Raw genomic sequence first — 14,309 nt, forward strand, 5'->3', positions numbered from 1 at the left:
AACTTGAAAACCTATAGGAAACAGAAAGTATAAAAGTTTATTTAGAGTTTTAAAAAGAATGAGTGAAAATGCCAGATTAAAAAACCAGTTAACCAGGGCTGAATACTGTGGCACACACCTTTAATCCCAGCATCTGGGAAGAAGAGACGATCTGTTTGACTTTAAGGCTAGCTGGTCTACGTACTAAGCTCCAGGCTAGCTAGGGCCACATAGTGAGACTCTGTCACAAGCAAATAATAACCAGCCTTAAAGTATTAGCTCAATACCAAGACTTGGAAAGTGGTTCCAAAGAGATTGTGTAGAATACAGTGTAAATAGAAGAGCAAAATATATTAGAGATCATGGACTTCTGATGTGGTTGCCCAGAGAAGGGTAGAGACAGGACAGGGTGAATGATAGGGCTACTAAAGTCATTGGCTCATAGACCTGAACAACAGGTGAAGATAAACTTACCTAGTGTGTTACACAATGAGGCGAAGAGCTCAGACTGAGCAACCTCAACAATAGCCAAGGAAAGGGCAGAAAGTGATGGTTTGGGAGGAAAGAAAGCCAGTAGGGGCCTGCCTTGTGGTCTCTTGCATTTAGCTATTAGCTATATGACTATAAAAAGTTTCCCTTAATGACATGAGACCTGGTTCCTTGGTGACACTGGCCTTTCAGAAATTCAGTGACACACAGGGTTATGACAGCCATGTTGGGCAACAGCGCACATTGAGAACATTTTTACCTAGGATTTACTTAGAACCAAGTTGACTTTTTAATAAACATATATGATTAAAAACCAGGCTCCGCACGATGACACATGCTTTTAATCCTAGTATTCAGGGGACAGAGCCCGAAGGATTTTTTGAGTTTGACGACAGCCTGGTTTACATAGCAAGTTCCAGGTTGCCTAGGGCTACAGAGTTGAGTCCTATCGCAAAATGAATGAATGAAGAATCACTTTATAGTAAATAATAAGAGAGGAAGTACACAAATTTCAGATTCTAAGCATCTGACAATGCAGCTTAAACCAAAACAAAATAGATATTTATGGTAAACCTTTTTGAGTGAAATGAGGCCTCCCATGTGCTTGACAAGCACGTGAAGTGGTCGATGGTGTGTCATACTTCTCTCGGTCATCACTGTCTCATACAAATTCACCCCAAAGAAAGGTAGAATCCGATTTCTTTTATTTCTGTATCTAGTCCTACAACGTCCCCAGCTTTTACTTTTCCTTGCTTATCTTTTTGTGAGCATTCAGAGGAGAGGCGCATACATACGTTTTCATGGTTGGTAGTGTGGTTCATGGGACAAACCATCTCAACTGTGTCTGCTATGACTTAGGCAGTAGAGTCCATCCAGGCCGAGGATGAGAGCGCCAAGCTCTGCAAACGTAGGATCGAGCACCTCAAGGAGCACAGCAGTGACCAGCCAGCAGCAGCCAGCATGTGGAAGCGGAAGCGCATGGACCGGATGATGGTGGAGCATCTGCTACGCTGTGGCTACTACAACACAGCTGTGAAGCTGGCTCGCCAGAGTGGCATCGAGGTGGGCTTTTCCAACTCCCGGGCCCCTCCCGGGGTGTGAGCACTATTGCATTCCTTTCTGTTCCTACCTGTAGTGGGTGCCCAACAGTCAGCGACAGTCACAGGATACAATTGACTTGACAACTTGAACTTGTTAGCCTTGTGGTGCCTGAGGAGGCCAGGAGGTTGGTGCTCTAGACAGAGCTCTCTGGAGTCAATGACATGGACATAGCCAGGGAAAGGTACTGCTTGCTGCCTTTGCCCCTGACCAGACCACTATTAGGGCCACTGCTGCTAGACACTGAAAACCCAGCCTGTGCTTGGCCACCACAGAGTGCATCACTGGGCCCATGGGTTACCCTATTTTTTTTTCTTGTAATCCATTTTTTTTTAATTTTTATTGAATTTATTATGTCATGATGAATTTCTTGGGAAATTTGCATATCTTTGGGCAATCATGAATATCTTTTGGGAGTCAGTTTAATCCTACCATGGAAGTTGTGGGGCTTGAACTCAGGTAGTCATGCTTGGTGGCAAGTGTCTTTACCCAACTGAGCTATCTCATACCATCACTCAAGTCTGCTTATTAAAATTGTTTATCTTGACATGGGAAAAAATAGGAGATTTTTATTATGATTCCTTTTACTTAAAGGCTGTTTCTACACCATGTTCAGCAAATGGATCTGCATGCCCTGCCTAGCCATCCTCTGGAAGGAGCGGCCCATAACTTCAGCTCCCTCCCCTCCCCTGGTCATTGTCATGCATGTATAGTGTCCAGTGGTGGGATATGATAGTAACATCAGGTCTCTGTAGATCCTAGCCAGAGCATACTGCCTATGGCTCAGCTAGAAATTATCAGTTTTCTTGTGCTGGTATTCTCCTTGTTAGTTGAGAAACGTTTTTGTTAGAGTACACCTCAGAAAGAAATTTTGCTTTTGAAATGATGTTTTCAGGCTGGTAACATGGTCTAGGAGGTAAGACACTTGTTGCCAAAAAGTAACTGCTTTTGAGCCCTATGGACTACATGGTAGAAAGAGAGAACTGACTCTTGCAAGTGGTCCTCCGTGTGTCTGCCCACTAATAGATAAATCAGTGTGATTTTTAAAAATCTGAAGGCATGTCCATTTTCTTCAGATAACTTTTCTGCTTTTCCTGTAATGTGCATATATCTCATTAGCCCAGCCCCTCATTTTTTGCTAATCTTGATGGGACCCTTTTCCTGACCTTGGATGAATCCTCCAGAGCTCAGCAGATGATCCGTCTTTGGCCCTCTTCAAAGAGCATAGCCACTAGGGAGAGTGTTGTATCACACACACACACACACACACACACACACACACACACACACACACACACACTCTTTCAAATGTGTTCAGAATAGACAAAGCAAAACATTAGTGTGTAGGCTGTAGAAGCATTGTACACCTTGCTGAGGACTTGGAGGAGGTTATACCTTATGTTGGGGACCTGGTGGGGGTGTTAGTTATTTTTGTTGTTGCTACAACAATGCCTGACAAAAGCAGGTTAGTGAAGGAAGGGTTAACAGAGTTCCAGGAGATAGTACATCCTGTCAGAGAAGGCGTGGCAGCAGAATCAGGAGGCAGCTGGTTATGTGTATACATAGTCAGGAAATGGAGGTAATTATTAGGGCTCAGCCTGCTTTCTCCCTTTTTAGTCTTGAGACTCATAGCCCTTGGAATGGTACAAACCACATTTTAAGATGAATTTTCCCATCTCAGTTTACCTAATCTACATAATCCCTTAAAGATATGTGCAGAGATTAATTTCCATGGTGATTCTAGATCTCATCAAGTTGACAAGATTAACCATAGAGAGCCTGAAGCCTGCTGGGAGCCAGTCCTGGTGTGCATAATGCTTGTGTTCCTTGTTGGTCCTTTACTAAGGCAGGATGGTTCTGGTTCCTCTAGCCAGTAGGCATCTGCCATATGTCAGCTTCCCAGTCCTCGTGGACCATTTTTCTTCCCTGGAATCTTACTGCCTTGTCTATGAGCAGTGCCCTAGACAGTTTGGGCCAAATGTAGGGAGTACTACGGCTGAGCCTAAACTCAGGGTGGGAGGCTGGGGTGAAGACGGTAGAAACTAGTTGCCCCTGCTTGTAGGCCACAGGCACGTTGTGACCTGAACTGCCCCTTCCTCTAAGGACCTTGTGAATATCGAGATGTTCCTGACAGCCAAAGAAGTGGAGGAGTCCTTGGAGAGGCGTGAGACAGCCACCTGCCTTGCCTGGTGCCATGATAACAAGTCCCGACTCCGGAAGATGAAGGTGTGTGAGCTTTCTGGGCTGGGCCTGGTGGGAATGGACGGGTCTCTATTGGAGGAGGCCGAGGTTGGGTGGAAGCAGTGTTACCTACCCAGAACTACCATGGCTTCACCTGCTGTGGTCTTTTGGGTCGGTTTTAGTTTGTGAGGCAGAGGTGTTGGGTTTGGAATGGGGACGGTGCCTCCTCAGGAGGAGCCTCTTGTATTGCTTTGGTCAGCAGTGAAGTATGGAGCCCTGTTAGGTGTACAGCATGTTTACTCCGCTGCACTTAAAGTTGAGGCAGCCTGTGGATTCCCCACACAGTCAGATAAGGGCTGCAGAACTCTGGACTGTGGTGTCTACCAAATATACACTTAAAGCACAGAGCCACAGAACCTAAACCTGCTCTGTTTTGTAGCAGAAATGTGTTAGCTTTAATTAGTAGGCCTGCTTCCCCCAGAGGAGCTATGTTTCTTGTGTTCTATCTAAGCTAAGCGCTGCTTTAACCCATCTGGTTAAGGTTTTTGGGGTGCATAGAGTTACCAGCCAAGAATGCCACTGCCACTCAGGGCTCCATAAAGAAAGGATCTTGGTACAGAATTCCTAAAAGAAATGCCAGAATTGACACATAAGTCTGGCCTGCTCGGTTCTGCCCGCCCACCTGCCCACCCTCTTGTGTGAGTGATCTTCCTAAGCTTTGTTCTCTTCAGGGAGCAGTCTACAAGCTTGCCAAAGTTACTGTAGGTGTTTCATGTGGGCCAGGGATAAGCAAATTGAGGTGCTGAATGAGTGCTGAGAGAAGGGGTGAGCACTGCTTTGGTGTCGAGAGGCAGGTATACGGGAATGCTACCAGTTGTCCAGAAACATCTGTGATGGTGCCTAGGGACAGGCCTGCCCATCACAACTGCCTGTATGATCGGAATGTGCACATGCACGTATGCTCTCCTCTCCCATCAGTCAGGGTAGAGAGCCACACTGTATGTACTAAGGTCTTACAGATCAGACACTGATGGATGGGACGAGGAGCATCTCAGACTCAGTTTCACTAAGTTGGGAATACCATATAACAGGGCACCAAGAGATGATCTCTAATTTAGCTTAGAACTCTAGATTTGGCAGGACACTAAAGAACAACCTGGCCGGGCAGTGGTGGCACACACCTTTAATCCCAGCACTCAGGAGGCAGAGGCAGGCGGATTTCTGAGTTCGAGGACAGCCAGGGCTACACAGAGAAACCCTGTCTCAAAACAAAACAAAACAAAACAAAACAAAAATCTGCTTTTCCTTTAATACCTTTGTTTTTAAACATCGCACTGGTGCCCACCAACTATAGAAGGAACAGTGTTACTCTGTAGCTTACAGGGCTCTAATGTGCAGGCTTGTGTGGCTTTAAAGTGAACAGAGAGCCACGAGCACTTCTCCACACATCAGTGGGGCCAGACTGGCCCTGTGGAGTCTTGGGATACCCTGTCTTTTCCTGATCATTTCAAGCTTGCTACCCACCACTCAGGACAGTTCCTGCTCTGGGTTAGACTGTGCTGTGCTTCCAGCCTGCTTTGCCTTCAGCCTCGGTGCAGAGGGTACAGTGCAGGGATCAGAAGGAGTCGACATTCCCCTTCATCTTGGTATCCCCATGCAGAGCAATGTAGGTACGGTTACATTGTATTGATGGAATACAGTGTCGAAGCAGCTGCCTTGTGTAGCTGTGTGGAGTATGTTCTGCTGGGCTTACACTGAAATGGGCCATGGGAGTTGGGCACACAGAGGCAGCTAGATGGGAAAGGATGCAGCACTGGGGGATTGAATTTAAGTCTTATATGCGGTCAAGGACATGATAATTAGTCTTAGATGAGTTTTTATGTCCTCATTCCTGTTTCTGGCAGGAAGTATTTTATGTGTGCTGAAGGTTTTGAGTGGCTTTTAGGGGACATTGCCCAGGCTAACCTCAAATTTCCTGAGGCCTTACCTCTGGCCTCCTAGGTGCTGGATTGATATGTGGTTTTGTATATGCTGGGCAAGTGCTCTGCTGCCTGTACCTGAAGATCTTTAGATTCTTGCTTGCTTCTGTGTGAGGTGGTCGCAGCTGATCTTTCTGCTGGTTGGCTTCTTTGTTAAGGAACTTGTGCTGCACTGGATTGTAGCACTGCTGTCAGAGTCAGCTCAGCTCTGGGCTTCTATATAAACTGCGTCTACCAGTGCACCCTGTACTGTCTATCCTTAAGAGTCACTTCAGTGCTGACCTTAGAGCTTCCTCACAACTGCAAATCGTGGAGCTTCTGCCATTCACAGGACCCACCTATTCTGGAGCAGCCACCAGCTCAGGCAGTTACAGGACAGACAAGAAATGTGCTGAGTAGAAGCCTGGTGGTAATGGTAGGGAGGGCACTTTATTTTTATTTATTTATTTGAACAAGTCCTCTTTACACAGCCGCGGCTGTCCTGGAGCTAACTACTCACTATATAAAACAATCTGGCCTTGAAATCACAAGGCTCTGCCTGCCTCTGCCTCTCCTGAGTGCTGTGATTAAAGATGTGCACCACCGTGCCAGCTGAAGTATGTTTAGAGGAGCAGTGCTCTGTAGTATTTGTGCACTATGGGACCTGGAAGACCTCTGCCCTTTGGGGAGTTGGCAGGGTTTCCTTATACAGTCACTCACCTTATCTGATGTACTCTGGGAACTGATGACAGTCCCTGTCGGCTGCCCATTTGGATGCAGCATGGCTGCCTCGGGGGACTAGGCTCACCATCTGCATAATGCATTGGCCTGCCAGAAGAAAACTTTTGCCACTTCTGTCAGAATAGAAGCTGTGGTAATCCCACTTCTTCCCGCACCCGGAGCTTCAATGGTAGAAATTGTGAGACCTGTGGATCCTAGGCCATGGCAATGCTGACAGGTGGCACCTTCTAACTCTTGTCTTTTCCCTCAGAGCTGCCTAGAGTTCAGCCTCAGGATTCAGGAGTTCATTGAACTTGTCCGGCAGAACAAGCGCCTGGATGCTGTGAGGTAGGTAGGATATGCCATATACAAGGTTTCTATGGTAAGGCAGGACACTCCGTGCCATTGCCTCTTCTCCACCCTCATGGCTGGAGTGCTGGACAGGGAAACACATGATATGCACTTCCAGTTTGATGGCCTCAGTCGTGCATGCCTACTAAATCTCTGTGTTCCCAAGCCAGAGATTAGGTTGAGGTCCCCTGCTCATCGGGCAGTTTCATGTGGCACTGTAGACCCCAATAGCTGCCAAGTGAGAGCTAGGCTGGCATCCCAACCACCCATGTAAACCTGTGTGATCCTGTGGGTTAGAATAGTGTCCTGCGTCTGGCCCACCATGGGGCTAGAGCTGCTCATGGAGGTGGACTTAGGAAGTTTGCATGCACTCCATGCCATTGTAGGGTAGCCATTGTGCTGTGAAAAGCCGTAGGACACTGCTCCAGGGGTGGGGATACGCAGTCTGAGGTCCCCTGGGAACTGCTGGTGTTGGGCTTGGATTCTCGGGCACCACAGACACTGCTGGGTGCCTTGAAAGATCCAGCTCTGGGGTCCCCAAGTTGCACGGAGGCCAGGGACAGCAGGTTCTCACTCTCAGACACTGCTGGATGCTGTAGAAATGCTGAGAACAGAGTGGGGGCCTGCGAGCAGGCTCTAGCCCAGGACTGAAGGGAAAAGGGTGGGAGAAGAGAACTCTGGCTGATCCCCTCAGGGAGGAGAGAGTGTACTGGGCTTGCTTCGGTGGGCTGCTTGGCTTGGTGGAGACAGTGTCTGGGAACACAGGGAGGCCTGGGGGGTTGGGGGGTGGAGATTAGATACATGGCTCTTTAGAGGAAGACCTTCTCCATTGCTCCAGCACAGTGGTCCCAATGGGAAGAGGCAGTCCATGGTTTTAAGGCATTTATTGTCCTGGTGGGAAGGAGAGCTAAGAGGGAAGTAGAGGCTGACCATGGTCACATGGAAAGAGGGGAGGAAGGGCATGTGGAGAGAGGGGGAGCAAGAGGGCAAGAGAGAGAGAGAAGAGTAAGAGAGGGAGGAGGGGACAAGCAGCCTCTTTTATAGTGGGTCAGGCCTACCTGGCTGTTGGCAGGTAACTGTCGGGATAGAGTCCAGACAGAACACCGGGGGCTTGGGGTGTTGCCCTATGGGACTGATGGCCACAGAATTATGGAGCTGAAGCCTCATGTCAGGAGCCTAGTGTCTGGGAGCATGGCAAACTTTCTTCCATCCCTTGCAGAGTTATCTTCTGGGTCTCTGGGGTTTAAACCTAGCTCAGCCAGAAAACAGGCTGCCTTTCACGGTCCCACATGATCTAGGCACTGTGTCCCATCTTTTCCACTTGGGAAATAGTCCTCAGCTTTAAGTAACAAGTATGCTCCAAGGGAAACTGAACTGGTCAGTTCAAAGTTTCTGTTCTGATGTTTTCTACATGACCATTTGAGAGCATGCTCACAATAGGAAGATTATCTGAGGGCTTTCTGCAGGCATATCTGAGCTTCTGAGGTCTATTTCTGCCCTAAAGGTACAGGAAAGAGTGGCTGGCTGCCCATGTGGCCTCTACCCTCACAGATAGTCTCTACCCTCACATGGGTCTCTAGCAGTCAAGCATAAGGGCCAGCCGTCATTCCTGCTTACTCTTGTTTGATTGAAATGTTGCAGAGAGTACCATGCACCAGTTTCCATGTGGCAGTTTCCTTCTCCTGACCCACTTGCATTTAGTCAGCTTTGTAAAGCCTTCCTGGTGTCTCTACCAGGTGTCTAGTCAGTACATGCCAAAGCTGGAGCAGTGACTTCTGTAGTTGGGGTTCTTCAATTCTAGCTTTCCCAAGGCTTCTGATCAGTCCTGGAGTGTGAGCAGGGAAGAACATTCAGGTGGCCGTGAGTAAAACGTCAGACCAAGCAACTGAATTGGTGGGCCTACTTGTTACTTAAAGCTGATAACTATTCCTCAGGTGGAAAAGATGGGACATAGCCTGATCACATGGTTTACATGGTTTGGTTGGGATGCCAGCCTAGCTCACTTGACAGCTATTAGTGTTTAGACTGCCACATGAAACTGTGTGAGGAGCAGGGGACCTCATGTGGTAGACCTTGGACTTGTGCTGAGCCGGTGACATTTCCACTGTGATTGCTGAGACTCAGCAGTAACGTGTCCCACCAGAGAGTCCTGCAGGCCCAGCCCAGGTGTAGCTTTTAGTAAACCCAGGACTGGGATTAAAGGTGTGTGCCACCACTGCCCAGTGAGATTTTATTTTTATTTAATGTATGTGAGTACACTTGCTGTTGTTGCCTTCAGGCACACCAGGAGAGGGCATCAGATCCCATTACAGATGGTTGTGAGCCACCATGTGGTTGCTGGGAATTGAACTTAGGACCTCTGGAAGAGCAGCCAGTGCTCTTAACCACTGAGCCATCTCTCCAGCCTAACAACTTTCTATGGAAAATACTGGACTAGAAGTCCCTGGACATGAAGGGTAAGCACTCAGGGCACTTGGAATAACTCAAGGCTCAAGCAGTAATTCTAGCCCTAAGTGAACCTATCTCCTGATATCTTGACCACACACACACACACAGCCCCATCCTCATCCCCCAGCACATGGGATTCCTTTGTGTCACTCTGAAAGACCTGTTAGTCCAGATCCTTAAAATTGGAGGTTTGGGCCTTAGAGAGAGTCTTCAGCAGCAGATAAAAGTACTTGCCTCCAAGCCTGACACCCTGAGGTTAACCTCTGAGAACTACATGGTAGAAGGAAAGTTCTAACTCTTGACAAGTTGTCTTCTGACCTGAATTGTTTGTTTCATTATTAAAAAGTTGGGAATATAAACCTAAATGTGCCAAAATGTTGATTTTTAGACATGCAAGAAAGCACTTCAGTCAGGCTGAAGGGAGCCAGCTGGATGAGGTCCGCCAGGTCATGGGCATGTTGGCCTTCCCACCAGACACACATATCTCCCCATACAAGGTAATGCTCATGTCCCTATTCATCTGTGTTCTTGCTGGTCCTTGGAGGCAGGAGTCCTGTGGGGTGGGTTAGAGAGTGCTGGCCAGCTCCTGGGGCTGGCCCATCTGCTGCCATAGCTTGTTCTACTCAGCTGTGCTGCTCTCGCTTCCTTCCCATCTAGCTGGTGAGAACGTTGAGGCAGAGGCCAGAGGCTTCGGCCTGAAAGGGTCTGGGTCTCCTCCCCCTGCCAGCCTTCCTTGGTGTTCTCTTCCTGTAGTCTTTCTGTCATGTCAGCAGCCTGGCCTTCTTGCTTTTTCTATAAGTCCAGAGTTGTAGGTCTACAGAGCACTAGAGGGTCACAGTGGTGATCTTGCCCTCCTTTGGCTGCTCCTGGTCTCTTTCCTTGGTGCAGGTCTGTTGCTTTCAGCCCCTGTTGTCTGGCCCGTGGTGGAAGAGGTACAAACCTCAGCCCGAGTGAATGATGTCTCACCAAGCCGAGACCTCAGAAGGCGTTAAGTACGGGATTTGCTCATAGAGTTACATACTCTGTTCCCTGAGCCTTGAGACTGGCCTCTGTCAAAGACCTTTGTGTCTGCCCTACAGCCTCATCCACAGTTGGCCCAACTCTAGTAGCCAGCAGAGGAGAGCTATTTGTTCCTTCCCCAGATAATCCAGTTAATACTGCTAGGTTGGCTCTGGGCCCTAGTAAACCCATATAACTTTGTGATGTGGGACATCTTGTATGGAAATATCATCAGGCCAGAGAGTGTCAGAAATATCTAAATTCGTATTTTAAATTAATGTCTTAAATTTCTCTTCACTGCATTGGTGTTTGATTTGGGCCTGAGGCATCCGAGTTGGAAGATGAACCATCTCTCAGATGCAAGGTGTTATGGTTCAGGGAGGATTACAGCAGGTACATGGTACATAGATAGGCACATGGAACTTATACCTGCTGTCCCACCAGTGAGCACAAGGAGAAGCCTGCTCATGGGGTCAAAGCTAGCAGGGTAACAGGCTTAGCCCATCAAGTCCTGTCAGTGACAGATTTTTGGTGACATGAAAGAGAAAGACCAAGATCACACCAGAAACCCTAGTCTTAGGGGCAGACAGGAAATTTAGGGTGCAGAGAGCTAGAAGAGAACTGAAAGAATGGCTTTGATAAATTAGGGAGGGAAGAACCAGGGCAGTAGTGAGGGAGGCAGAGAGGAAGCTTCCTTTAGAAGAAAGTTGGGGTTGAACCTCAGAAGGACCCTGAAGGCTGATGCTGTCCCTTTTATTTAGAGCTTGTCAAACTGGGCACCGTCCTCCACTGACTGCGTCTATAGAAGTAATGCTGAACAGTGCATTTATGAGAAAGGTGGAGGTGAAGTGTGTTGCTACCCTAATGATCTGGAGGCTTTATCTCTTGCTTTTGTACATGTGCATACCGTATCTGCCTAAATCACAACATTAACCAGGGATAGTTCTGAGCTGAGGTTGTTTGTTATTGTCTGTCTAGCATTTCTTCTCTGGAGTGACCTCTCTTTCAGCTTTAATTCTCTGCAATTCTGTTTCATTGTTTCAAGACCACAGGATACAAACCAGGGAGTGTTCTCCAAGTGTCACCACCAAGTGTCTTGTATGGCTGTTGGGGCATCTGTACTGGCTGGGCCTCCTAGTAACTGCCAGGGGAGGGTCCCAGCACCTCTGCTTTGTCTTTCAGGACCTCCTGGACCCAGCCCGGTGGCGAATGCTGATCCAGCAGTTTCGATATGATAACTACCGGCTGCACCAGCTGGGAAACAGCTCAGTCTTCACCCTCACCCTGCAGGCTGGGCTCTCAGCAATAAAGACACCGTATCCTTCTTGCTCTACCTTATTCTCTGGGGTAAAGGTTGAGAGGGCCTGAGGCCTAGCAGCTTGGTCTTTCTTTGGTCTGTGTGTCCTCTGTGGCTTTTCCATTTCAAATGTTGCTGGTACCTGATACTGGCTTCCCAAGAGTCCTGCAGACTTGTCCAGCCAGTTTGACTTCTCAGCTTGACTCATAATGGTCAGGACTCCAGAAAGGTGGCAGCCTTCCTCTGCAGGAAAGACAAGAAAGGCTGACCTCTCCTTGTTTATATTTGGCCTACTATACCATGAAGGTGACTGACCCATCCCTTGTATGACTCCCCATTGCATAGCTGACCTATTCCTTCCTGAGATGGACACCTCCCAATCCTCCAACCCCCCACTTTGACCCTCCCCCCCATGGTAGATATTCATCTTCGGTGTGGCTGATCTTGTTCCTTGTATGGTTGCTTCTTGCTCATATGTTTGATTCCATCCCTTGGTATGGTCCCTATAGTCAGAACTCAGGCTAACCTCTTGGGTCAGACACCACCACCACCACCAAGGGCGACTCTCCTTTGTATGGCTAAACCTCTCTGACTGAACCTGTCCCTTAAGTGCCTGGCCTGGTTGCTACATGTAGCCAAATCCATTCTGTATGATTGCCCCAGGTAAAGGTAGTGACTTTTCTGGCATCACAGCTGGTACCTGTTAATGCTCTGCTCCAAGCTCAGGCTCAGGGACCATCCTTTTCTCCATCTCTGGTGGACTGGAGAGTAAGCATGTGCTTGCCTGCCACCTTCTGGCAATCCACCAGAACATCCCTGTCTCACACTTTGCCTGCTCTCTGAAGAAACTTCAGTTGGGTGTGAGGGTGCCACTGGGTGACAAAACCAATGGCTCTCTGTGAACATTGATAGTGAATGACTATGCATTCTTTTAATTTGGAGGTTAGCTCTGTCTGTTTTTCTGCTTGGTGTCCCTGTGGTCATAAGGATGCCCTGTGGCTAGAGTCACAGCATTCCTGCCTTATTGCTGATCTTGTTGGTACAGCCTTTCCTTAATCCTGTGTACAGACAGTGCTACAAGGAGGATGGCAGCTCTAAGAGCCCTGACTGCCCTGTGTGCAGCCGCTCTCTGAACAAACTGGCACAGCCCCTGCCCATGGCTCACTGTGCCAACTCCCGCCTGGTCTGCAAGATCTCTGGTGACGTGATGAATGAGAATAACCCACCCATGATGCTGCCTAATGGCTATGTCTATGGCTACAATGTGAGGGGCCCGAATATCAGGGCTGGGCTGGGCTGGGCTGGGCTGGACTGGGCAGGGCAGGGCAGGGCAGATGTGTGTGAGGGTAAGGGCACCAGGGTGGGGCCATGCCACATGTGACAGAAGTGACTTTGTAGGATTAGATGGCTCCATAGTTAAGAGAGTTTGTAGCTCTTGCAGAGGACCTGGGTTTGGTTTCAAATACCTGCTTGGTGGCTCACAACCATCTACAGCTATCTAGTTCCAGGAGTGACTTGAGTTTCATGGGGTCTGACCTGCTGTTCTGATTTTCACAGGCATCAGACACACACATGCACACATGCAGACAAAATACTCAGAAGTAAATACCATTAGTTGGTTTATTCTATGGTAGCTTACTTTTTGGAATGAACCTTAATTCAGATCTTAGTTTGCATGGCATTTTCTCATTTTAATGCGTAACTCTGCTCTTGTTTTCCAGTCTCTGCTTTCTATTCGTCAAGATGATAAAGTTGTTTGCCCAAGAACCAAAGAAGTCTTCCACTTCTCCCAAGCTGAGAAAGTATACATCATGTAGGCCCCGAGTTGCTATGGGCACGCCCTTGGCCAGAGGCGGTGGTGGGTGGGAGCCATGCCCTCCTGCCCTGACCCCTGACCCCAGACCCCAGCCTGCATCGACATTTGTTTCTTGCGACCAAAGATCAGTGAGCAACGACAAATACTCTTAGAAAAAGAGGAAGTGAGATTTAATAAGTCTGTGCTTGAGAACAGCGTTTGATTGGTAGGATTTGTAACATAAGTCGACGATGCCTCTGCAGGGTCTTGCACCTCTCAAAGGAAACTTTCTCTACAGTGTGACCTGGAGGTTCACCCAGGAAATCCAGAGCATCTCAGAAGTAGGAATTGGTTCATCGGTTATTTCCCTGTGTTTCTCCGTTTCCTTCCTTTTGCTAGTGATGGGACTCAGGGGAGCTTGAGGAGCAGGCTGGCCCTTTGCCAACTCCTGTTGGTCACAGCTTGGGCAAGGTGCTGGCCACACCAGGTTGGCTGCAGTGACTTGTGACGTGGTGCCGAGGCCTTTCCTGACTTCACTGTCTAGCTGCTGCCAAAGCGCCGTGCACCACATGCACCTGGGCTGCTACTTGAGGAGGCTCTGCCCACGTGGCCAGTGTCTGGGGCTGTGTCTGCACAGGTTCAGCATCTCACCTTCCAGCACCGCCTTATCTCCTGCTTTGAGAATGTATTCACGGGAAAGCCACTGGACTGAGTTTCTGCAGAGGCCTTGCCAGGTGGTTCCGTAGTCCTAGAGTGTACATGCTTTTCATTACAGAAACTGATAGTTCAGCTAAAATAAGTACTGACGGGTTTTCAAAACAAATGAACCATTGTAATTCACACACACCCATATTGTAGAGGTTTGTATCTAGCGCTTATTTTTGCATGTTGATGTTGATTAGCTAATGAACTGTAAATGTAAAGTGTGTTAATAAAATAGCTTTCTATTTCTCATTTGTGTGTGAGGTGTTTGTAAGACCTCAGGTCCCTTGCT

At 48.2% G+C, this 14,309-nt stretch overlaps 1 protein-coding gene across 2 annotated transcripts in view; it reads left to right on the forward strand.

The window, feature by feature from the left end:
* The window catches only part of Maea (macrophage erythroblast attacher), a 37,723-nt gene extending 23,454 nt beyond the window's left edge, over positions 1 to 14,269 (forward strand). For both annotated transcript variants that reach the window (NM_021500.2, XM_006504041.2), the window contains exons 3-9: positions 1,327 to 1,530; positions 3,670 to 3,792; positions 6,697 to 6,773; positions 9,613 to 9,721; positions 11,406 to 11,539; positions 12,589 to 12,784; positions 13,242 to 14,269. In NM_021500.2, coding sequence (NP_067475.2) covers positions 1,327 to 1,530; positions 3,670 to 3,792; positions 6,697 to 6,773; positions 9,613 to 9,721; positions 11,406 to 11,539; positions 12,589 to 12,784; positions 13,242 to 13,337 — 939 coding nt within the window. In that variant the 3' untranslated portion in view covers positions 13,338 to 14,269. The remainder of the gene's footprint in view (positions 1 to 1,326; positions 1,531 to 3,669; positions 3,793 to 6,696; positions 6,774 to 9,612; positions 9,722 to 11,405; positions 11,540 to 12,588; positions 12,785 to 13,241) is intronic.
* Positions 14,270 to 14,309: the final 40 nt, after the last annotated feature.

Source organism: Mus musculus, chromosome 5 (assembly GCF_000001635.26).
Source record: "Mus musculus strain C57BL/6J chromosome 5, GRCm38.p6 C57BL/6J".
Taxonomy (NCBI): Eukaryota; Metazoa; Chordata; class Mammalia; order Rodentia; family Muridae; genus Mus; species Mus musculus.